Here is a 25,130-nt window from a genome sequence, read left to right as displayed (position 1 = left end):
AATGCTATTTATTAAGAAAGGAAAGAAGTGACTCACCACCGGTGTAGCGTAGGTGGGCGAGGGGGACTTCTTGAGGTAGTGACTGTTGGGCCCGGCCGCTGCCGGTGACCGCACGGCCGTCGGCCGCTTCAAGGTCATCTGGGAGAGGGCGAGCTTCTTGGCCTCTAGGGGGGAGGAACGGCGCCGACAGTAGCATGTCGCTAGACAGACGGTGGCTACAAACACCAGACCGGCCAGGCCCAGACCTAGCACCGTGTGCCCGGATACTGGAAGAAATCATTGTTATTTTAAGTATAGTAAAACCTCGATTATTTCAACTCAAAAATCCAGTGCTTTTTAGCCCGTCCTTCCTTTATTATTACAATAGTAATAAAAAAAAGTATTTCTTTTTTATGATAATATCAATAAAATGATGAAGCACCACCGCGAAATATAAAATATTTTTTTTATTTTTGTCACAAAAATCGTTTCCCGCTTATTATATACGCTAAATTGTATGACTTGACTTGGACTCGTTGGTGTTTACCTCCAGATTCCACTGTATCACTCAGGTTGGTTGACAGAGAAGAATAGTTTAAATTACAAGGCCATTTTGTGTCGCTCGGAGGAAAAACGGGGAAAGGTTAGTCCCCATAGAAGGACTTATCCAAACCTGGTCGACCTATATATCAAATTAAAGGTCTTTTTACCAGGAATACGAAAATGGTGGTGCANNTTTCACATTTTCTCACACAAATGAGCTCTGATCTCGAAATTTGTCGCGACGACCTATAAACTCAAAGCGAGAAAGTTTTAGATAAACACTTCAGTCGTTATTTTAAAACCGGTTTTAGAGTCACCTGTGTACTGGTTTTTGGGGGATTTTTTTCACATTTTCTCACACAAATGAGCTCTGATCTCGAAATTTGTCGCGACGACCTAAACTCAAAGCGAGAAAGTTTTAGATAACACTTCAGTCGTTATTTTAAGACCGGTTTTAGCATCACCTGTGTTAAGCTACGCCGAGCAAGGCCAATAAATGGATGGGTGACTTAAACATTATGTTGGGAATAAAGGGAGAACGGGCTGTAGTCTTGAGTTTAAATCATCACATTAAAGTAAAATCAAAAAATCAAATCAAGAATAATAATAAACTGAATATTAAACAAATTAGGTAGGTACATAGGTACTGATTTTCTCTAACCACGACCGAATAAACTAGGGGCTGAAAAATTCCCGGAGGGACGGGCCCAGCTTGTTATTTTATGTACCATTTATGTACCCCATTGGATCTACTCTCTGTTCAAAGTAAAAAAAAAAATCAAGAATAATAATAAACTGAATATTAAACAAATTAGGTAGGTACATAGGTACTGATTTTCTCTAACCACGATCGAATAAACTAGGGACTAAAAAATTCCCGGAGGGACGGGCCCAGCTTGTTATTTTATGTACCATTTATGTACCCCATTGGGTCTACTCTCTGTTCAAAGTTTAAAAAAAAGGTCTCCGACAGGTACGAAAACCTTTGAACCAATCAGATGGCGCCTTTCTTTACTTGAACTTTTTGCGTTCAACCTAACCCTAAAATAACTTTTCTCTGCTCATTTGTGACAGCTCCTTTTTGTAGCAATATTTCATTGTCGTGGCTTCTGAACTTGTACCAAACTGCCCTCCCCTCCCCCCTTTCTCATCGAAATGTAATATTTTAACTATCTACCTACCTATATACTATTGTTCGTGTGAGGAACACTGAATAAAGTTCAAATGAAATTAAATACCATAACTTAGGTTATGTACAACTTCGAAATGTAATATTTTAACTATCTACCTACCTATATACTATTGTTCGTGTGAGGAACACTGAATAAAGTTCAAATGAAATTAAATACATAACTTAGGTATGTACAACTAAATAAATTTCGGAAAGGCTGGCTTTCTCCTATCCTGTCTTCCTTAAGTTCCTTCTTTCTTCACTTTCGGGACGATAAGACCTTAGCACTTTCAGTTCCCTCTATGAAAGTATCAAACCTCTTCAAATACAAATCACAATGTCATAATATATTCTTATTAAATTGTAACGTTAGTTGATGTCATTGTAAAGAACAAAATAAAATTACATTCTTTGGGAAAAAAAAAAAAATCGGAAAGGCTGGCTTTCTCCTATCCTGTCTTCCTTCTTTTCTCACTTTCGGGACGATAAGACCTTAGCAGTTACAGTTCCCTCTGTCAAACCTCTTAAAAGAAATAAATTGCAAATAAAACCTAGAATAAATGGAACAATCCTTACCTTTCTCCAAAGATTGTACGTCAGGCCCATCGTGATTCATCATAGGCATTCTTAGAAAAGAAAATCACGTGAAAATTCACTGAAAAAAATCGAATTTACAGTCAATGTTCTCTAAAACGCCATAGTTTTCTGGCTTTTTCTATTCCTCTGTCGTTATCCTTACCTTTCTCCAAAGATTGTACGTCAGGCCCATCGTGATTCATCATAGGCATTCTTAGAAAAGAAAATCACGTGAAAATTCACCGAAAAAAAAATCGAATTTACACTCAATTTTCTCTAAAACGCCATAGTTTTCTGGCTTTTTCTATTCCTCTGTCGTTTTTTTTTAACGCGTTCGATTGTGTTGGAAACGGTAAGGAAAGAAAAACTAGAAAAAATTCCGAGGAAAAGCTTTTGTTTTCCGATTTGTCGAAATTTTCAGCCCGTTTCGGTTGGTGCGCATGTTTGTCATTTGGGGGGGTTTTTTTCTCTAGTCACCTTTCACTTCGTTTCAGCGAAGGAAAATTTCAAGTTGACTCTTTTTCGACTGACTAGCCTGTCAGCCTAGTTTTTGGCCTAGACAGAAAGACTGATAAACAGACAGATAATGGTTTGGTTCCAGTCGAGGTTTGGAAATTTGCCCTCTTTTTTAATTGAGCGTTTGACCACTAGGTAGGTATAGACCAGGGGTTTCCAACTTCCAAGTGTATGCGGGCCACATGCTACAGTGGGAGGTACTTCGCGGGCCACATATGTACATAGGGGAGCACCCCCCCTCCTCCCCCAAACTTTTCGGAAATGCAGTCCGATCGAATTTTGAGCGTCGCGGGCGAAATTTTTCAAAAATTACTTATTCGAAGATTTTTTGACTTTTTTTACATTTAGGTAAGTTTTGTACTAATCTCAAAAAGCTTTGCTGGCCACGAAAATGGTCTGGCGGGCCACATGTGGCCTGCGGGCCGCTAGTTGGAAGCCCCTGGTATAGACCAGTCGTAAGAATGGTAACCTACCTACTGAAATCATTTTGCCAATCTGTCAGCCTAGTTAGCTTGTTTGGTAGCGCGTCTGTCTGTCTCGCGCGGATTCGATTCCGGTCCGGGGCGGAATTTATCCTATCCCGTCTTTATTCTATCTTCGATTTCTGGACGATAAGACCTCAACATTTTGAGATTTTTTTTTTTTTTTTTTTTTTTTTTTTTTTTTTGAAAATCATGTTAAAAAGTCAAGTTATTTTCTATTGGGGACTAAAAACCAGTCCTCTCCCATTAATAAAATGACGGAAATATTGTTTGTGTAATTTAAATATAAAAATAAAATCATGACCAAATAACCATACTGAACAATCTGAACGAACACTTAATGAGCTAAGATATTTAAATATTTAAAATAAAATGTAATATAATTATTAAAAAGAAAAACACCAAACGAAACACACATAGAAGGGTAAAAGGGGAAAGAAGATAGTAGAAAGTTGAAAGAAAAGAAAATCAAGATTGCCTGTTCCTTTTAAAGAAGCTATTAAATTATTTCCTATTCGATAAAGTAAGTTTATTTATATAGTTTTAATTAAATATCTCTGTTGTTACCTCTTTTGAAATCAAATTCTCAAAAATCTAACTTAAAATTAAAGAAACACCTTAAAATTATATCTTAGCCTAATTTTCGATTATAATCTAATTTTTAATCCTAAATCTAAAAAGTAATTTTCAAACCTTAAAATTTAGATTCCACTTAAAGCTATGCAAGAAAGGGCGGTAGTTATTTTGGAAGGGAGTTGTCAGATGGCAAAGGAATACTTTTAAAAATTCAACAACACTATGAGCAAAGTCCTAATCTTGTCACCTAATCAGGCAAACTTTTCGGTGACAATAATTTGGTTTGCTCCTATGTGTTGAAGTTTCAACCGTGAGCCTTTGGTTTTCTGAACACCCCTTGGGTTCCTTGATCGGATAACCCCATCCAAAATACTATCTCCTCTTTTCTTATCAAGATAATTGTAAACTACCCCTATGAAGTATGTCAAAGTAGATAGTGAGGTTTAACATATGGTTTGGATGAACGTTTATAACTCACGATTGCCTGGTCCGATGTTAATTTGGTAATAGCGGTTAAAACATCAATGCACCTCGATCATTAAAATTTGGGGTCCGAGAACTGAGCGGAGCGCATTGCATCATCATTACCATAAACCCTTGTACTGTTTTTGCAAAAAGATGTTTTGGTCCAAATACCCTAACTCTTGGTAAATCTATTGTTTTAAAAGGATCGAAATCAGCCACTCTTGAAATCTTTTGAGTGATTGTAAATAGTGCGTGCTCCCTTACCTTTTTTAATTACGTAAAACTTCTAAAACCTACATTATTTTCTCTTTAGATAACTACCCTGAAAAGTCCTTGTATTTCCGCAGTCTAAGTTCTAACCAAGTCTCTCTAATCTGTTTCAAACACTTTTTGTTAATTTTCGTTCCTGAATTATGGTTTGGCTTATTGGTTTGGTCCCTCTTAACCGATCTTAAAGATTAATAGAAATAATAGAAAATATACAGGCAACCATTTTCTTACTTCCACTGAACACCTCTGCACAACCCGTTACGAAAAGCAGCGTAGATATTGTCCATCTTGACATAATCCGTCTTGTAAAACCATTGATAGGACATGGGTAAAATTCCTCTAGTTTGGTCTGAAGAGCATGTTTATACTTTTGACGGAACTCGTTCTAAACACTTGAAAACAAACGCCTGTTTAAATTCCCATTTAAACGGATTTGAATTCCTTCGACAGAACTTCCGCGGCCTTCGAACGCCCGGCCGATTTTACCCCAGAGAGAAGAAAAAAACGAAAAAACTTCTCTTTTGTGAAGAAAGTCATTTAATAAAAGTTACAGGTAGAGTAAATAAATAAAATTAAAAAATATTTATATAATAAATACATAGAGAAGAAACTCGCGCGACGGAGCTCGAAAAAGTTGCGCGCTTCGACAGTTTGGCGCGTTGCGCGGCGTCGAAGCGCGCACCAATTCGAGTTGGTTTGGCGGTGTGTAGTGGGGTGATTAGTATCCGGCCAATTCGGCAAAGGTGGAGTCCATCTCGTCGGCCAGGGACTTGTATCTGTCTTTGTTGAGACCAAGCTCGTCTGAAATGGGGGAAGAAGAGGACAAGTTATTATGGAAAAAGTAGTGCAATAGTCCTAAACAAAAGTTAAAGCGGCACACAATGGATCTAGAAGAGACCGTCTTAATAGAATAATAGTAATATGTACACAATGTGGAAAATAAAGAAATTTAAGATCTTCAAAAACATGGTTTTACTGCGTAAAGACCCGATTTTTTTCATAGCCTATTCCATTGTCATCCAAGATACACAAGTGCACCAAGTTTCGAGTCAATCGGTCCAGTCAATGTGGCCCAAAAGTTAGTTACAAGATTTGACCCAAACACCGCCAACAACAGAGATCTAACTCTGAGTAAAACCATGTTGCTTCCATGAGAAGGAAGGAAAAAGAGATGTGTACTAATAGGTAAACAGTAAAGGTTAAAAATAAACATGTAGTTATGAAATCCCATTCCTGTGCAGTGCGCTGTCAGATACAGATATATTAACAAGACCAGGAAACAAGTTAAAAGGTGAGGAAAGGGGATCATGCCACAAAAGGTATACAAGACAAGACTAGTAAACATTAGGTGGCAAGTAAACGGACTTTTTAGTCCCGGGCAGTAAAACAAGACTTGTGAGTTGACGTACATGTAAAGGAACTTTTCAGTCCTATGCTGGCAATAACAAACAAGGTGTGTCAAATATCAAATAAAATAGAGGTCCCTACGATAATGACAGAAATATGTAATTCCATAAATGTGAGACATATTATTTTAAAAGAACATTTTTTTTTTCGTTAAAAAAAAAAAAAAAATCGTGTCGTGTGTAGTGGGAACACTTTTATTTAAATTACATTGCCTACAGGATATTCGAAAAAAAAAATCGAATGAAACTCACGACAAGTGGGAGCGTACCTTAACAGTGAAAGGGTTTCCATGATATTCTCACTAAAATCAATGTTATAGCTGCGAAAGTAAAATTAAGAGTCTCTCTCCCTCCCCTTCTCTCTCTCTCTCTCTCTTCACTCCCTCCTTCCCTCACCCTCTCACTCTTTCTTCCTTCCCTTCCACTCTTTCTCTCTCCCTCCTCCTCTCTTTCTCTCATCTTCTCTCTTTCTTCCCTCTCCTTCTTCATTTGCGTCGGCGCAAAAGAGACGAAAAGATAACCGAAGAGGATACGTGGGAGAGAGAAGGAGAGTAGAGGAAATGTGAAAGGAATGATAATAAAGGAGATAAGATAGGAAGGAATGATTAGAAGGAAAAAGAAAATTGTGTGTGTGTGTGTGAGAGAGAGAGAGAGAAAGAGAGAGAGAGAGAGAAAAGAAAACTGAAGTTTTTTTTTAAGATGAGTGTTTCATCGGCGCGGCGTTTTTATTTCGTAGCAATGAAACAACTGCTACTTAAGATTCGTGTGGTCTGTGTCGTAGCATGCCCATCCCGTAGTATGCCTCTCATCAGATGGGCGAAAAGAGACATAATATTTCTCAGGTGCTGGTCAACAAGAGAATACCAGAAAGTTGTATCAAATGATTCTCTCCGCTCAATCGACTCAAATTAAGTTAGCAACAAAATGTTATCAAGTTATCTCTCTTTCCGCATCTCCCTCTTTCCCGCCCTCCTCCTCTCTCCCCCCGCCTCCCTCCTTCTGTCCCTCCTCTCAAGTTTCAAATTCACCGAAATATTTTTCTCAATGAAAACAGTTGGTTTGTACGAAAATTCGTCCGCGGCGCAACTCGAAATGGTCCCGGAAAATGTATTTTTAGACCCCCCCCCCAGTGGTAGATAATAGACATGCTTTTGGGTTAAATTTCGAATGAAAGGTCGCGCAAATCTCATGCAAATTTGTTGTGGCGAACCCGAATTTGAAGTTGAAACTGAGAAGGACCTACTTTAAAAAGTCAAAAATTCAATTTGATCTTGACGTCATGGGACATTTTTATTAAAAATTGCTAAAAATTTCCCTTTGACCTACTTTAGAAAGTCAAAAATTCAATTTGATCTCGGCGTATAGGGTGGATCCCAAAGTGACCTACTAGCAATGACCGTGCCTTCTACGTCGCGGACTATTGGAAATTCAAGGCTTGAGAAAGAAGAGGACACAAAATAAGTATGGGTGGGATGGAATGAGAACATCTTGATGGATGTCTCCGTGCAATCTTGAGAGATTAAAAAACGGATATTTCCACCCATTTCCCGATTTTGAAAATTTGGACCGATTGCAATACTTTCTCATTACCTTGTATAGGTTCCCTATTCGTAAGGGTAATAGAAAGTAAAAATTGGTAATGAGATACCGAAGGTAATGGGATGGAAAAGCTAAATACGAAAGCCAGGATGAGGGGTTTAAGCGGAAAGAAATTCAGCGAATGTAGCATCCAGATCGTCAGAAATGTCTTTGATTTTCTCCTTCTCGTGAAACAGTTCGTCTGTGGAAATCAAAAAAACAAAAGTAATTCAGCCAGCGGCGGTGATAGTCGCACCATTTCTCGATTGTTAAGCAACGTTGCCCGTGGTTGGTCTGCTGGTGGCTTTGCCCGGCCTCACTCCGGCAGGGTGTGAGGAGGTGGGCAGCTTGTCGCCGAAAGAAAATGACCTTTTTCTTTTTCAAAGAAGTCCGTCCAACTTGGAACTTGAAATTCAAATAAAGCTGGAAATGAAGTTGAGTAACTTTAAATAAGTCATTTGGGAATCTGTCAAAAGAAACAGGATGGCAACGTTGCCCGTGGTTGGTGACCGGATACACCGGGCGATCGCGTGCTGCTGGTGGCTTTTCCCGGCCTCACTCCGGCAGGGTGTGAGGACGCGGGCAGCTTGTCGCCGAAAGAAAATGACCTTTTTCTTTTTCAAAGAAGTCCGTCCAACTTGGAACTTGAAATTTAAATAAAGCTGGAAATGAACTTGAGTAACTTTAAATAAGTTTTGGGAATCTGTCAACAGAAACAGGATGATCTTACCTTCCAGTCTGTCGACTTCCTTTTGCAGTTTCTTGACGGTCTTCTCAGCGAATTCGGCTCTGGCTTCAGCCTGAAGAAATAAAAGAGATTGTTCAAAGAGATTACTAGAAGAGATTACTAGGATGGCGTGATCTTGGTAATAAAGTAGCCTATGCAGTAGCTAAATCCTGATTCAGCCAGCCTAGTTAGCTCGCAGGTTAGCGCGCCTGGGATGAACTTTATCTTCAACAGATAAGGTTCGTTCTCGGAACGGCTGGCTTTCTCCTATCCCGTCCACCCCTGTTCAATTCCAGAACGATAAGACCTCCGTTAATGACCATGCGATTATACTCCATCGATTCTCATTCTGACCTCAAGTCCAGTCTGTCGACTTCCTTTTGCAGTTTCTTGACGGTCTTCTCAGCGAATTCGGCTCTGGCTTCAGCCTGAAGAAATAAAAGAGATTGTCAGGATTGCTCAAAAAGATTACTAGGATGGCGTGATCTTGGTAATAAAGTAGGCAATGCAGTAGCTAAATCCTGATTCAGCCAGCCTAGTTAGCTCGCAGGGTAGCGCGCCTGCCTTGTAAGCGCTAAGTCACAGGTTTGACTTTTGCCCGGGATGAACTTTATCTTCAACAGATAAGGTTCGTTCTCGGAACGGCTGCCTTTCTCCTATCCCGTCCACCTCTCTTCAATTTCAGAACGATAAGACCACCGCTAATGACCATGCGATTATACTCCATCGATTCTCATTCTGACCTCAAGTTTGATTACTTACTTCCTTCAGTTTGACAGCCAATTGTTTGATTTGTCTTTTGTATTCTTCCACTCGCTGGTTGGCCTGTGAAGAAAATAAGTGAGATTAGTTCCTGTGAAAGACAGATGAGTTGCAGAAATAGTGACAGAAAAAGCTTTGCTTGGTCGCGTCTTCAGGCATACTGTATTTTGCTTGGTCGCGTCTTCAGGCATACTGTATTTTGCTTGGTCGCGTCTTCAGGCATACTGTATTTGTCAAGAATTTACTGCTGAATATGTCGTATATTTTGCGAATTACGGGGCAGCTCTGGTGACTGGTGTTTCACCACCGTTTTTATTTCGTAGCAATGAAACAACTGCTACATTAGACTCTTGTGGTCTGTGTCGTAGCGTGCCCATCCAGTGGTATACCTCTCATCAGATGGGTGATAGGAGACACAATACTTCCCCTTCAGGTGCTGGGTCAACACGAGCGTATTCGGTAGAGAGAGCATTAGGGATGAGGAAGTTGAGGTAGAGATGTGAGGGAGGGTTGTGCAGGGATGTTTATCCTCCGTGAGCCTCTTTGTCCTCTCGGAAGCCAGGGGCGGAGGTGGAGGTGAGTTTATTGAGGTTATTATCACGAGTGTGGCCAGTGGCGAATGGCTGGGGCGTATTTACCCCTAAAAACGTAACCTAATAGAAATCAGAGCGCGTTTTCAATAGTAATAGTACTCGGGAAACATACCCTCAGTATTAGGTACGTAGCGTAGCTGACACCAGAAATTTTGGATTCTTTGCAAATTACTCGTAAATCAGATTAGGGTCTTTCGACTCTCTCTGCTTTAATTTCTGTGTTAGCTCAACTTCGTGAAGGCTATTTATTAATTTTTCTGTTTTTCCAAATAACGTTCCGCGGTTCCAACCCAAAACCAAAGCAAGCTCACGAAGCATAATCACAAACACACAGCCCCGAGTAAAACTTCTGATTTTGGGTCAAAATGAATAGCTTAATCTTAAAAAGGAATATCGTTTAAATGGGTTTTTAGTCCAACACCGAAGTACCTGAGAATGACTCAGCTGAATCATCCGCAGTTATACCCTGTGTCATGTAAACTTTCATGTTCCCTACCTTACACCTTATGTAGTCCCTAGAGACTGGTGTAAAGTCTAGCTCTAGATATAATAATAATATGATAATGCAATCATTTTCACGCGCAAATTGTGTTACAAAATAGATTCCAAAACCTTTGTGTATCGTCGGGAAGGTAACGAAATGTTTTGTAGAATACAAAGTCTATGTTATTATCTTTCTATCTATTGTGGATTACCATAAGCTGTATAACTGTGTTATTTATCTATCTATACGTAGTTATCTACATAGTTTGGGAAACTTTTATTTCTTCAGCTTATTTTCTTTAGGTTTGTTTATTATGGGTGTCTGTGTCTGGTCTACACCTATACCGGTAATATACAGGGGGGCTCCAACGATAATATCCAAGTTGTCTAGTTTATTGAGTGGTTCGATACAGATATTTCCAACGGTGGCAGACCGCCCAACCCACAGACCTTTGGATCAATAATGAATCAACCGCAGCACAGAGGAGACGATAAATTGGTATAATAATCTCTCGAGCTCTACCTATTATTATGTGATCAAATTCCTAAAATAGAGAGTTTTTGCACTGCTAACTTACGTGACAATAACTGAAACGTAAGCCGTAAGTTGACCAAAAACGCGTTTCTGCATATGGGCAGAAATGAGTTTTCGTCAAATAACGTTAAAGAGTTTAGTTAACGGGACGCTAATTTTGGTAGAAAAAACTCACAAGTGATTAATCATGAAAGTCAAGTCCGTGTTATGAGTGGGCTTCTGTTCACCAGGCAAGCGCTTTGGACATTACAGTACGCCATTAATTCCACCGAAGCAAGTAATATTTATTTATTTTACACGCTAAGCAGCAAGGCCATGTGTGAAAGCAAGTAATATACTACCGAAGTATTAGAAGTACAGTAGAACCTCGATTATTTCAACCCCAAAATCAGTTCAAAATAGGGTATTTTTTTAAACTATTTTGTTCTTTTGTATCAAAATTTTACCCCCTTTTCCATTGTTTTATACGGAATTTCAATTATTTCAACTACCCTCGGTCCCAATTAGTTGAAATAATCGAGGTTCTACTGTACTGTAAAAAACTCTGACTAAATTACCGGATCCTTGCTTCGTCCGGTATTTGAAATTCAAACGTTTGATATTATTATAGTGGATCTGATTGCAAACGACTGGCGGAAGTTTCACTCAAAAAGTTGGAAAAATTCCGGAACTAAGCCGGAATTCCCAGAGAGGGGAAGGAGAAAAGAGGAGGAGGAGGAGAAAACGGAGGAGAAAGTATTATTATAGTGGATCTGATTGCAAACGACTGGCGGAAGTTTCACTCAAAAAGTTGGAAAAATTCCGGAACTAAGCCGGAATTCCCAAGGAGGGGAAGGAGAAGAGAAGGAAGAGGAGAAAACGGAGGAGAAAGAGAACGAGAAGGGGAGAAGGAAGGAGTGGAGGAGTATGAGAAAACTTAGGACGAGGAGAAAGAATAGGGGATGAGGAAAAGGAGAAAGAGGAGAAGGAAAGAGGTGAAGAAAGAAAGGAGTAACACAGACACACGCACATTTCTCATTTCACAGCAAGTGAAAAGGTAACTTCATTGGAGCGTGAACTAAATGAGTATACTTTTGACATTTTTTAAAAAATATAAAAATGCTTAAAGCGACGAACTTAAAAAGTGAGTGAAAAAAAGGAAGGATTATGGAGCTTAGTGTATAAATAAGCAAAACATAAAGGTACAATGTACTCGTATACATAGATACACTGGCCGGTAGGATGTCGGTACCAAAGAAAGGTCAGGGAGCTCTCAAGAGTAGTTGACTGGTGCTGTGACCTCACTACCAAAGAAAGGACTCATGGACCTATCAGAAGCAACTCAAAGCAAAAAACTGTAATTTAATTGTTCAATTTAACCCAATTTCAAACTCGGTTTAAAGTGGCAAAATATTAGTAGATAATAATTGTCCTATCAGGATTAAGGTCTTTTGTATGCGTCGCTGTCAGCGTCCATCTTCCCACTACCTTGAAACTGTCTCACGGACATGGAAAGCTATGGGCCAAAAAGTTGTCCTACGTTCAAGAGCGCTACCCTACTTGGCAAAAAGCTCGCGTAGAGAGCATTAGGGATGAGGAAGTTGAGGTAGAGATGTGAGGGAGGAGAAACTGTCTCACGGACATGGAAAGCTATGGGCCAAAAAGTTGTCCTACGTTCAAGAGCGCTACCCTACTTGTCAAAAAGCTCGCGTATTCTGTAGAGAGAGCATTAGGGATGAGGAAGTTGAGGTAGAGATGTGAGGGAGGGTTGTGCAGGGATGTTTATCCTCCGTGAGCTTTCGGAATTCCCAGGATGTTCTCTCGAATGAAAATAGTCGGAAGTGCGGCCAGACAGGAGAAACGTAGACTTGGAGGCGTGGAGGCTCAGCTTATTATAGTCGAGGTGCTGGGTCAACACGAGAACACCAGAAAGTTACCCGTTGAATTATTTGTAATCGAAAAGTAATCGAAAGACGAGTGCGGTTTTTTCTTCGATGGTGGGATTCGAACCGTGGACCTTCTACACACGCTTACTTACTTTTTCTTCGGATACTTCGAGAGATTTGAGACTGTTTCCGACGACCTTGAGTTCTTCTTCCAGCTCCATGATTTTGGCGTCTCCAGATTTGACTCGGTCCTCAGCCACTTCCAGTTCGTCTTCAACGAACGCCAACTTTCTGGACACCTGGTGGACAGGAAGAGGGGGGGAATTTCAGTCAGAGAAAAAACAGTTAAAACTTAAAACGGATTGAATAGTCCAGCCTATTCCTGTAGGAATTTTTTCAAGTGGCGTAGAACTGTGTTCATACATAGTCGACGGTCGGTCAATGGATAACTGAAGCCTTCCACACTGGATCGACAACATAGATTCACCTCGATCGACGGTTGTCGATTATGTGTGGACACAGTTTCAAGTCACAAAAGATCTAATCAGGTCGCAGCGACCTTCCAACTCAGTAGTAGGCGGTGGGCGACCTATACTAAGTGACAGTAGGCCTTGAAAAAAAAGGAGCTCTTCCACCCAATCCAGATTTGACTCGGTCCTCAGCCACTTCCAGTTCGTCTTCAACGAACGCCAACTTTCTGGACACCTGGTGGACAGGAAGAGGGGGGAATTTCAGTCAGAGAAAAATAATTGAAACTTAAAACGGATTGAATAGTTCCAGCCTATTCCTGTAGGAATTTTTTCAAGTGGCGTAGAACTGTGTTCTTTTTTTAAGTGGCGTAGAACTGTAAACGGATTGAATAGTTCCAGCCTATTCCTGTAGGAATTTTTTCAAGTGGCGTAGAACTGTGTTCATACATAGTCGACGGTCGGTCGATGGATAACTGAAACCTTCCACACTGGATCGACAACATAGATTCACCTCGATCGACGGTTGTCGACTATGTGTGGACACAGTTTTAAGTCACAAAAGATCTAATCAGGTCGCAGCGACCTTCTAACTCACAGTAGTAGGCGGTGGGCGACCTATACTAAGTGACAGTAGGCCTTGAAAAAAAAAGGAGCTCTTCCACCCAACCACTGATTTTTCCTTGCCTTTCGACTGAAGGTCCATGTCCACTTTCTATTTACTTACTTCATCAGACTTGGCGTCAGCATCTTCAGCCAGAAGTCTAGCTTCCTTCAGTTGGTTGGTGAGTTGGTCCATTCTTTCCTCGTCCTGTTGGGATCTGTTCTCGAGCACCTTGCACATACTGAAACCAAAAAGAAAATAATAATAATAGTGCTTATTTATACTGCTCGCATAGGACTGAAAAGTCCCTTTACTCCAGCAGTAGGCTACTACTATTAATTATTGTGGTCAAATTTTCAAATTATATTGAGGATAAAATTCCATACCTCGGCTGGGATTGAACCCACGCCCTCCTGTTTACCAGGCGAGCGCCTTGACCACTACACCACCGAGGCAGGTAAAAGGTTTCTGATTTCTGATGATAGTTATGTCCCTATGGAGTTGACCTTTCGAACGAACGGTGTTTCGAGTTTTTACTGGACTATGTTTTCTTCCTTGCCGTTCGTCTGTCAATTTCTTCTACAAACGCATTGTCGATGAAATTGAACAAAAATAGTTAGCTTAGAAAGAGAATTTCCTCATTAACACGACTAATATGTCTTTCTAATGCTATGTCCACACTCCACACATAGTCGACGCCATAGATTCACCTCGTCGATCGACGGCGTCGACTATGTGTGGACACAGCTTTACGTTATCTTTCAACACCCTGTACGTAATCGCTTCGGTTAAGCTAACGTAAATCCGTTTTCAGCCTCGGTTGAAACTTTTACTCACCTGTTGAAACGTTTACTCACCGGTTGGCCTCGTCAGCCGCCTGGGAGGCTTCGGCCAGCTTGGCGGTGGCGGTTCCACTTCTCTCCTCGGACTTCTCGAGATCCTCCTCAATCATTTGCACCTTGCGGTTGAGGGCGGCAACTTCGCTTTCGGCGGCGGCGAGAGCCTTTTCTCTCTCTTCCAGATCCTTGACGGCCTGGTCGAGATTCTTCTTGGTGGTGTCCAAGTCGACTTCCACCTGGGTCAACTTCTTCTGGCATTCGCGGACGTCTTCGAGTACCTAGAAGATGGCATATCAAATGGGATATTAGGATTAGGAGTTTTATTCTATCCACGCTCAACGTTGCTTAACTTCAATGATCGGACGAAAACTGGTGTACTCAACGTGAAGGAGGAGGGAAATTCCGAGAGGAAAATACAATTTTGCCACTAGGAGAACTTTTAAGGGTTCATCATAAGATTGGGCCCAAAATCTCGAGCAAGTACAAAATCGTCGCGTCAAAAACTTGAAATTTACTTTGTTCAACTTCATTTTACCTTGTCAGCGCGGAGGTTGGCATCCTTAGCTTGTCCCTCACAGGTATCCGCTTTGTCCATGGCGGAATCCTTCTCCATTTTCATGGCCTGCATTTTCTTCTTGATGGCGTCCATTTTGATTGGTGGCTTTTACTCCTTTCTGAAACCAAATAGGAAGAGGGAGGGGATTTTTAACTTCAATTACAATATATTTGTGAACTTATTTTCCTGCTATTAAAAATGTAAAACTTTTTAATTCCTGAATTAAAATTGTTGTTGATTTTAATGACCTTCCTTTCTCGAAAAAAAAAGTTTCTCGTTGAAAAGTTTGTTTTATTTTTAGTGTTGTCAGTGACTGGATACATTTTATTTTCTTTTTTAATATCACTAAATGAACAGCTTGCGAGTTTGTTACAACACTGTAGAATGTAGAACCTAGCTAAATTATTGGTAGGTATGCCTGTGTGCTTATTGCTTATGATTCTTGTTCTAACATTCCTGGTATGTGTTGTTCTGATTTCAGGATAGAAAGAAGATGAACGGGAGCAGTGACATCGTATGTCGTGACTACGTCAAGGGTTACTGCCGGTTTGAAGGTAACTGTAAGTTTAAGCACGAGAAGGGTAGCGGTGCGTCTGATAGAAAGGTAGATACTTTATGTAAGGATTACGCGCGCGGGCACTGCGACTTTGGTGTCCACTGTCGATTCAGTCACCCCACCGTCTGTAAAGACTTCCTCGCTGGGAAGTGCACGTATATGAAATGTAAATTCTTTCACCCGTCGACCGGCGGACCGCCCGGGGGTCCCGCTGGTGGCCCAGGACCCCGCGGGCCCCCTGGCGGCATGAAGCGCCCCATGGATAACTCATTCGATGATTTACCGCCCGAGTACTGTCGAGATTTCGTGTACGGGGGGGTGTGCCGGCGCCCCCGCTGCTCCTACCTCCATGAGATGCCGAACAAGCGACGGGCACCCGACGGCCCCCCGTTCCAAGGCCCAGGACCCCAGGGCCCCGGCCCTCAGGGACCCCCGCCCCCCGGCAATGCAGGCTGGAATGACGGCCCTGGTGGACCGGGGGGACCTGGCTATGTTAGCGCCGAGGTAAAAGCGTACGTGAGTCAGTTAGAACTGAAACTTACCATGTACGAGGAGAAGATAAGAGACCTGGAGAAGCGATGTGAACAGTACGAGGACTTTAATAAACTCCTCACGGAGAGGAATGATGAGCTGAAGTCGAAACTAGGATTAGGAGGACCAGGAGGATATCAACAGCAGCAGGGGGGGAATAACAGTGGTGGAGGTGGGGGATACCAGACTGGAAGTACTGGGGGATATCAGACAGGAAGCAGGAATACTTCCAGACCAGGAGGGTACTATAATTAGAACATAAACACCTATCACTCGCTATCAGGCCATATTTTGAATCCTCTCATGTTTTACAGTTTGTATTATTTTTATCTTATGTTTGTGAACACTGTATCAACACTCCTGCTTGGTATCATAGTGTACAAGTATATTACTCACATTAGGTCAGCGTATCACACCATATGTGGAACTCTTAATACTAAACCCTGTGTAACTATAGTTTCAGCCACAGAGAACAGCATGTAAGCATAATTTTACGTTTGCGAATTACAATTTAATAGGTACTCGTATCAGCTCACAGAGACGCAGCCAAAACAGAAACTCACTAGAGCCAACACTGGAAGTTGAACCTTTTTCTTATAGGTATACAACCTTTTTCTTGAGCGCCAATCAGGGGTGTAATAGTCGGTCCGACATACTGGACTCCGCACACAGAAATTTTGTCAGAAAAGACGTCCATTTCAATGTAATGTAATATGCCCCAATCAAGAGAGCTAGGAAATATGCCTGTTTGCCTGTCGGAATTCGGAATTGTTTAGGCAAACCCATAATGGATAGAGAAACCTAAGCCACGGGATTGCATTCTAGGGTACCGGGTTCGATTCCCGAAAACCAACATGATTTTTGTAATCGAGGTATTTTACCATCGGTGGCGATTAAATGTTTAGGGTGGCTCATTTATAATTTATTTGATTGACTACTAATATTGTATACAGTATTTTAAGTTTTGACAGTTCACAATGCAATGAAAAAAGGGAAGAAGACGGAAATAAATGTACTTGGGTACATGAAAGTAAATGCTATGTTGTATGCAGAGTCAGAAATTCGTGGGAGTTGACTATACTTTTATTTTTTTATTTTAGATCAAATGTAGGTATTTTTTTCATCCTCGTTTTCCCCCTATTTATTTTTTCTTCTATTTTGCTTGAGTAGATTAGGAAAGCTTTTTTTCTCGAAAATAAATTGAAATAAAATACCTTCCTCATGAAAAACTTGTGAATCTCTTGTTTGGATATTGAAAGACGTGTGTTTTGTTGTTATACTTTTGTAATTTTAGGAATTAAAAAAAAAAAAATCGGATGAAAAAAACCCAGAAGAAAAGCTAATCGGGCAAAGTTTTTCATTTATGGCTATAGTATGTTGTTTCTTTTGCGAAACATGAAGTACATAGTTTTTTATGGAATATCTAAAAGGAAAATTTGCTTGTTGTTTCGTCGAGATTGAAGATTGACAGAGGGAACTGTAAGAACGGAAATCTTATCTTCCTGAAATCAAAGAGGAAGAAGGACAAGATAGGAAAAGGCCAGCCGTTCCGAGGACGAACATTATCCGTTCAGGATAAAATCCGCCCCGGGCGGGAATCGAACCCGCGGCCTAGCGCTTACAAGGCAGAATTCAGACGTGCTACCCTCCAAGCTAACTAAGTTGGGTTGTCTCGGACTTTGAAACGTTTTCTAACCAAAATGGGATATTTGGAGTAGACTCAACTGAGCAATTTTATTAATAGAACAAGCGACGGCATTTTTTTTTTTTTTTTTTTAAAGGTTTGACAGAGGGAACTGTAACTGCTATGGTCTTATCGTCCCGAAATCGAAGAGAGAAGGAAGACAGGATAGGAAAAAGCCAGCCGTTCCGAGAACGAACATTATCCCATCAGGATAAAATCCGCCCCGGGCGGGAATCGAACCCGCCGGCAATTTTTGGTTGAGCTTAGTTGCCATCTCGTATGTTATCGAGACTGTTTTCCTTCAAAAACTTGGAAAACGAACATCTTTGTAGTCGTGTCGAGATGAACGTAGCTTTCTCGACTCAACATGCTTGGAAGGGGGGAGGGGGGGGGGAAAGAAAATGAAAGAAAACTATTTTCCCTGACAAAACAACGTTAGACGCCTAAGTGATTAATCTGAGTATTGCATTTTCAGTGTTGAGCTTTTGACTTTTAAGGAGTTTTGAGCTGTTTGACTTTTAAGGAGTTTTGAGCTTTTGACTTTTAAGATGATTTGAGCTTTTGACTTTTAAGGAATTTTGAGCTTTTTACTTTTAAGGAGTTTTGAGCTTTTTGACTTTTAAGGAGTTTTGAGCTTTGGACTTTTAATGAGTTTTGAGCTTTTGACTTTTAAGGAGTTTTGAACTTTTGACTTTTAAGGTGTGTCCACAGATAGTCGACCGGCCGTCGATCAATGATCGATCTAGGGTCGTCGGCTATGTGTGGACACAGTTTTAGAGCAAAAAAATACGAAGTACACATACTCGTATGTACACAATTTTGGAGCAGCATGGAAATCTAAAAAATATCTGGAGCAGCAAAATCAAAGCGAAGATTCCATCAGCAAAATGCGAATTGCAGCAGCAAAAAGGACTTTTGGAGCAATAAACTGAAGCAGCAAAATGAGAATACTGAACAGATTTAATCAGCAAAAGAGATGGAACGAAACTGGAGCAGCAAACTGAAGTATTGAACAGCAAGAAAAGAGCCTTATCTAGAGCGGACTAAGATGTGCAGCAGCAAAAACCTATGGAGCTATAAATTGGAGCAGCAATTTTGTAAAATAAACCACCAAAATCAGTGCAGAACTAATGCAGAGAAAGAAAAGGCAAAAAAAAGGAGAGGAATGTACCTATTTTCACACTGATTTTAAGGAGTGAACCTTTTCCCCAAAGGGGCTAGTAAGAGTAAAATTATTGAAAAATGAACATTATTATTTTGTGTTTAATTGTGAAACGATCTTTTCAAATTACGCTTCCCCGTAAATCTTCAAATTCTTATGCATATGGTGGTTTTTTTCAACCTCCTTGGCCAAGTAGCTACCACAGTAGGCTTGAACGCTGGAGGTCCCGGGTTCGATTCCCGGTGGGGTAGAATTAATTAATTATGCTTTCTATGTGTATGTATTTTGCAAACAGCAGCAAGAACTTGAGAGAAGAAAAAAAAAAGTAGGGAAAGCCTAAATACAGCAGCTTGGAATCCTGGACAATGGAAAATAAGGAGTGCAGCAAAAAGGAGAATGTTTACGAAGTAAGTAGTCCCTTTTTAAAACCTCTATGTATTTCTCGGACGTTGGAGTTTTGGTTCTTTTTACTGTTGAAATTTGTAATTGATCAGCAAACCTTACCTAGTGTGACTATCGAAAAAATTGGTCGTCGCCAAAAGGGTGCAGAAGTGTAGAAACATGACTTTCGTTATGTTTCTCTGGGCGACTTTTTCGAATGGAAAAAAATTAGAAAGATTATTTTCCCAGAATTATGGAAAACTATTTTACTTGAGAGGTTTACCTGCCTAGGATTCTAATTTTTGTTGACATCTGTGCTAAGTCTATAAATTGTCCAATATGAAATCAGCAAGATATTGTAGACCGGGTGGGTTACAGTGCTTAGCAGGAGCCAGTAAAGGGGGGGGGGGGTAAAAGTGTAGACACTGGACCAGACGGCAAGTAAGTTTCAAGAAGATGAAGAAGGAGAAGGCCTTTTTGGATTTTTTTTTTTTTTTTTTTTTTTTTTTTTTTTTAAAATTTATTTTAATAGGGGCACGACTTTGATTGTCATTAGTCCTTGGATAATTATAAGATTGTCCTATAAGTAGTGAGTTTGAATTTTCATACATTACGCATGCATTACTGTTTTCGATGTACATAGATTTCGTCGTAGTGAGATTTTCGTTTTAAAAAGGCAAAGGTGTGCACACGATCGACGGCAGTCGACGTTTGGACACACCTTATTAGTACCTACTCGAATCGGACTGTTGAGTCCCTTAACTCGTATGACTCATTTAAATTTAAAAAAAAAAATGAGGCTGGCATTGAGTCCAAGCTCTCCTGATTGCCAGGTGAGTGTCTTGACCACTACACCACCGAGGTTGTTAAATGAAATATCTATTCTACTCTATTCTATTCTATTTTATCCTAGTCTATTTTATTCTATTCTATTCTATTCTATTCTATTCTATTCTATTCTATGTATACTGTTCTATTCTATTCTATTCTACATAATTTTTCACTAATTTCAGATTGATTTCTTTCTTCCTCGTTCCAGTTCTAGGTAACTTCTGGTTTGGACCAAGGAGTCGTGACTTGGTTGCGTAAGATTTCCACTCCCCCTGTGCTCTCAACTATGTCGCTGCTTTTCACTCACCCTATAATGTCGACTGTCGCAATGATTTCCACCCACCCTATGATGTTGACTACCCTCATAGTTCCTCTCGAAAGGGAAAAAGACTACTGTCTCTATTTTGGTGGAAGTACTTTCCTAGAGTGTCACTGAAATTTGACCCAGTGCCCTCTTAATTATTTTTATTATCTAGTTATGATTTTTTGTTTTATACATATATTTAGTGTGTTATATGTAATTTTTTTTATTTCATTTAGTGGGAACACTCTCATTTAAATTACATTGCCTACAAGAACATTTTGTGTCGTTCGGAACAAAATCGTGTCGTGTGTAGTGGGAACACTTTCATTTAAATTACATTGCCTACAGGACATTCGGGGAAAAAATCGGATGAAACTCACGATAAGTGGGAACGGGCCTTTAAGTTGTATTCTAGCGTTAATAATTGTTTATTTATTGTGGCTGTGATTCTTGTTAAGAATTTCAAAGTGCTCATTATATTATTCCTTACCAAGCTGGATTTATTTATTTATTTTTAAGAGGTTTGACAGAGGGAACCGAACTGCTACGGTCTTATCGTCCCGAAATCGAAGAGAGAAGGAAGACAGGATAGGAGAAAGCCAGCCGTTCCGAGAACGAACATTAGATATCCCATCAGGATAAAATCCGCCCCGGGCGGGAATCGAACCCGCGGCCTAGCGCTTATAAGGCAGACGCATCACCAACTAAGCTAACTAGGCTGGCATATTATTCCTTATCAAGCTGGATTTAGAAGACAGAAGTCAAACTCGGGAGGCGTTAGTGAATTATGTGATTACTCTAAAAATGAACCTTTGTAATGCAGGACAACAGATTTACATGAAGCAAGTTTGACTCTCGTCGTTTAAATCCAGCCTAAAGGTGTGTCCACAAATAGTCGACCGATGTCGACTCGACTGAACCGTCCACACTGCCTCGATGACAAAGATTCACCTCGTCGATCGACCGCTGGTTTAGGCCTAAATAGATAAAAGACCTTTGACAAAAATAAAAGAGGATAAAAAAAACAACAGAAATTACGTCAAAAAAGTTGGCACAAAAACCCACCTACCTCAGATATCAAAAAACAAACACACACAAACACCACACTGTGCCGATTTTCGCTGGAGCACCAAAAACACGCACTAATCGCGGGCCGGACGAAAAATTCGAAAAAAAATCTAAGAACTAAAACAGAGGCGAGAGACGAAGATCTCAAGCCGGGTGGGGAGAAGGATCTAATTTTAGACATCCCCCTCCCCAGGTTTCCCCTTAGGGGAGGGGTCGTTTTCGGTGTTCAGCGTCGAAAATTCGATCTTTTAATGAACGAAATATTGTGGGTCGCGATGGACAGTGTGTTCGGAGTCGAGTACTTTATATAGGCAATGAGAGAGAGCTCTTACCCCGAGTGCTTCGTCTCCCTCCATTTGGCAGCAAGCTACTCATCTACTCACATTAGCTCACCCAGTCTGAGGCCTGAAGGGAAAAGCCAGCAGTATATGATTGGATAAATGGTCATCCATCCACATCCCAACCAAGCACATTCGTTCAACACTGCCTGGAATCAAATCAGGAGACTCTGCCATGGAGTTTTTTTCTACACTAAGTAGGCATCCATAACAGAGAAGTGACCATAGCCTAGTCTGACCCAAGAGAAGATTGAAGCTTACCTAATATTCTATTGACAACTTCACAATTGTTTTCTATTTCGTGCAGCCACCGCTTCACAAATCAAATCAGGAGACTCTGCCATGGAGTTTTTTTCTACACTAAGTAGGCATCCATAACAGAGAAGTGACCATAGCCTAGTCTGACCCTAGAGAAGATTGAAGCTTACCTAATATTCTATTGACAACTTCACAATTGTTTTCTATTTCGTGCAGCCACCGCTTCACGTTGGCAAATGTTTCCCCACTGGTCACATCATACACAACTATCACCCCATGAGTGCCACGATAATATGTTGAAGTTATCGTGCGAAACCTCTCCTGACCAGCTGTATCCCAGATTTGCAATTTGACTTTCTCGCCGTTGACATCAATGGTTCGGATTTTGAAGTCAACACCTATTGTGGTGATGTAGCTGCCTGAGAATGTGTTGTCTGAGAAACGAATGAGCAGCGAACTCTTGCCAACCCCTGGAAAGAAACGGAATTTTAATTGATAAGTTCCAATGTTGTGGTTTACTAGACTTGAAGTTGGCATGTACCTTCTTCAAACTCATGACCTAGAGAGACACTACCAATCAAAACAAAGTAGTCTACTGCTGGAGTAAAGGGACTTTTCAGTCCTATGCGAGCAGTATAAATAAGCACTATTATTATTATTATTATTTTCTTTTTGGTTTCAGTATGTGCAAGGTGCTCGAGAACAGATCCCAACAGGACGAGGAAAGAATGGACCAACTCACCAACCAACTGAAGGAAGCTAGACTTCTGGCTGAAGATGTGAGTTGGTCCATTCTTTCCTCGTCCTGTTGGGATCTGTTCTCGAGCACCTTGCACATACTGAAACCAATTACTATTGTTATTATTAATATTTGACGTTGTACTTATACGTGTTAATGTAAAATCATGTACAATAAAAAAATATATCTTATCTTATATCTTAGTAGTGAGTTTGAATTTTCATACATTACGCATGCATTACTGTTTTCGATGTACATAGATTTCGTCGTAGTGAGATTTTCGTTTTAAAACGGCAAAGGTGCGCACACGATCGACGGCCATCGACGTTTGGACACACCCTATTAGTACCTACTCGAATCGGACTGTAGAGTTCCTTAACTCGTATGACCAGTGGCGTAGCGTCCATGTAGGGCGTGTATGGCGGCCATACATTTGAAAATTCCACTCAAATACCCTTAAATATTGACTTTAAATAATTATTGTATTCTCATTTGATAGATATTGTGATAGAAATTAGTGTCCGCCCTACACTTGGAGTTAGACCACGCTACGCCACTGCGTATGACTCATTTAAATTAAAAAAAAAAGTTGAGGCTGGCATTGAGTCTCTCCTGATTGCCAGGTGAGTGTCTTGACCACTACACCACCCAGGTTGTTAAATGAAATATGAATTTCATCCTGCCAAGTTCTTTTTGGACCAAATCTTTTGAACTGTTTACTGATACAGGTATTAACTCATCAAATACACCTACGGGACCTTGTTTAGACTGCTTTAGTAAAAGGGACTTCTCAGTCCTATTCGTATTCAGAATAAACAAGGTAAATTATATTCTATTCTATTCATAATCTATTCTATTCTATTTTATCCTATTCTATTTTATTCTATTCTATGTATACTGTTCTATTCTATTTCTATTCTATTCATAATCTATTCTATATTCTATTCTATTTTATCCTATTCTATGTATACTGTTCTATTCTATTCTACATAATCTTTCACTAATTTCAGATTGATTTCTTTCTTCCTCGTTCCAGTTCTAGGTAACTTCTGGTTTGGACCAAGGAGTCGTGACTTGGTTGCGGAAGATTTCCACTCCCCCTGTGCTCTCAACTATGTCGCTGCTTTTCACTCACCCTATAATTTCGACTGTCGCAATGATTTCTACCCACCCTAAAGTATTGAACAGCAAGAAAAGAGCCTTATCTAGAGCGGACTAAGATGTGCAGCAGCAAAAACCTATGGAGCTATAAACTGGTAACGAAAAGAGCCTTATCTAGAGCGGACTAAGATGTGCAGCAGCAAAAACCTATGGAGCTATAAATTGGAGCAGCAATTTTGTAAAATAAACCACCAAAATCAGTGCAGAACTAATGCAGAGAAAGAAAAGGCAAAAAAAAGGAGAGGAATGTACCTATTTTCACACTGATTTTAAGGAGTGAACCTTTTCCCCAAAAGGGCTAGTAAGAGTAAAATTATTGAAAAGTGAACATTATTTGTGTTTAATTGTGAAACGATCTTTTCGAATTACGCTTCCCCGTAAATCTTCAAATTCTTATGCATATGGTAGTTTTTTTTTTCAACCTCCTTGGCCGAGTAGCTACCACAGTAGGCTTGAACGCTGGAGGTCCCGGGTTCGATTCCCGGTGGGGTAGAATTCATTAATTATCCCTTCTATGTGTATGTATTTTGCAAACAGCAGCAAGAACTTGAGAGAAGAAAAAAATAAGTAGGGAAAGCCTAAATACAGCAGCTTGGAATCCTGGACAATGGAAAATAAAGAGTGCAGCAAAAAGGAGAATGTTTACGAAGTAAGTAGTCCCTTTTTAAAACCTCTATGTATTTCTCGGACGTTGGAGTTTTGGTTCTTTTTACTGTTGAAATTTGTAATTGATGAAATCGATCAGCAAACCGTAATTGATGAAATCGATCAGCAAACCTTACCTTGTGTGACTATCGAAAAAATTGGTCGTCTCCAAAAGGGTGCAGAAGTGTACTCCCAGAGAAACATAACTTTCGTTATGTTTCTCTGGGCGACTTTTTCGAATGGAAAAAAATTAGAAAGATCATTTTCCCAGAATTATGGAAAACTATTTTACTTGAGAGATTTACCTGCCTAGGATTCTAATTTTTGTTGACATCTGTGCTAAGTCTATAAATTGTCCAATATGAAATCAGCAAGATATTGTAGAACGGCTGGCTTTCTCCTATCCTGTCTTTCTTTTCTCTTCGATTTCGGGACGATAAGACCATAGCAGTTACAGTTCCCCCTGTCAAACCTCTTTA

At 40.2% G+C, this 25,130-nt stretch overlaps 4 protein-coding genes across 6 annotated transcripts in view; 1 reads left to right on the top strand and 3 right to left on the bottom strand.

Annotated features, from left to right (window-relative positions):
* LOC103507766 (synaptotagmin-6-like) overlaps window positions 1-2,623 on the bottom strand; it is a 22,812-nt gene extending 20,189 nt beyond the window's left edge. The window contains exons 1-3 of the mRNA XM_026822544.1: window positions 2,580-2,623; window positions 2,270-2,414; window positions 37-266 (exon numbers count right to left, since the gene is read on the bottom strand). Of these exons, the coding sequence (XP_026678345.1) occupies window positions 37-266; window positions 2,270-2,318 (279 nt within the window). The 5' untranslated portion in view covers window positions 2,319-2,414; window positions 2,580-2,623. The remainder of the gene's footprint in view (window positions 1-36; window positions 267-2,269; window positions 2,415-2,579) is intronic.
* A 798-nt stretch (window positions 2,624-3,421) lies between these two features.
* Window positions 3,422-25,130, bottom strand: part of LOC103507752 (tropomyosin-1) — a 30,617-nt gene continuing 8,908 nt past the window's right edge. The window contains exons 1-8 of one of the 3 annotated variants that reach the window (XM_008472253.3): window positions 21,512-21,795; window positions 14,973-15,111; window positions 14,456-14,715; window positions 13,722-13,839; window positions 12,680-12,826; window positions 9,052-9,114; window positions 8,293-8,362; window positions 3,908-5,379 (exon numbers count right to left, since the gene is read on the bottom strand). In XM_008472253.3, coding sequence (XP_008470475.1) covers window positions 5,297-5,379; window positions 8,293-8,362; window positions 9,052-9,114; window positions 12,680-12,826; window positions 13,722-13,839; window positions 14,456-14,715; window positions 14,973-15,086 — 855 coding nt within the window. In that variant the 5' untranslated portion in view covers window positions 15,087-15,111; window positions 21,512-21,795 and the 3' untranslated portion in view covers window positions 3,908-5,296. Of the gene's footprint in view, window positions 5,380-7,627; window positions 7,765-8,292; window positions 8,363-9,051; window positions 9,115-12,679; window positions 12,827-13,721; window positions 13,840-14,455; window positions 14,716-14,972; window positions 15,112-21,511; window positions 21,796-25,130 lie in introns of those variants that run through there. The other 2 variants (XM_017443471.2, XM_017443470.2) reach the window with 2 other exon arrangements.
* Window positions 15,343-16,335, top strand: LOC108252208 (zinc finger CCCH domain-containing protein 10). Its single transcript, XM_017443463.1, has 2 exons — window positions 15,343-15,357; window positions 15,475-16,335. Exons 1-2 carry the CDS (start codon window positions 15,343-15,345, stop codon window positions 16,333-16,335), a joined length of 876 nt encoding a protein of 291 aa, XP_017298952.1.
* LOC103507764 (ras-related protein Rab-35-like) lies at window positions 21,890-22,662 on the bottom strand. Its single transcript, XM_008472270.2, has 3 exons — window positions 22,626-22,662; window positions 22,277-22,576; window positions 21,890-21,915 (listed from the first exon to the last, which is right to left on the bottom strand). Exons 1-3 carry the CDS (start codon window positions 22,660-22,662, stop codon window positions 21,890-21,892), a joined length of 363 nt encoding a protein of 120 aa, XP_008470492.2.

This window comes from Diaphorina citri, unplaced genomic scaffold (genome assembly GCF_000475195.1).
Source record: "Diaphorina citri unplaced genomic scaffold, Diaci psyllid genome assembly version 1.1 scaffold340, whole genome shotgun sequence".
Classification (NCBI taxonomy): Eukaryota; Metazoa; Arthropoda; class Insecta; order Hemiptera; family Psyllidae; genus Diaphorina; species Diaphorina citri.
The sequence above is the reverse complement of the archived record's forward strand: the minus strand, read 5'-3'. Positions and strand labels throughout refer to the sequence as shown.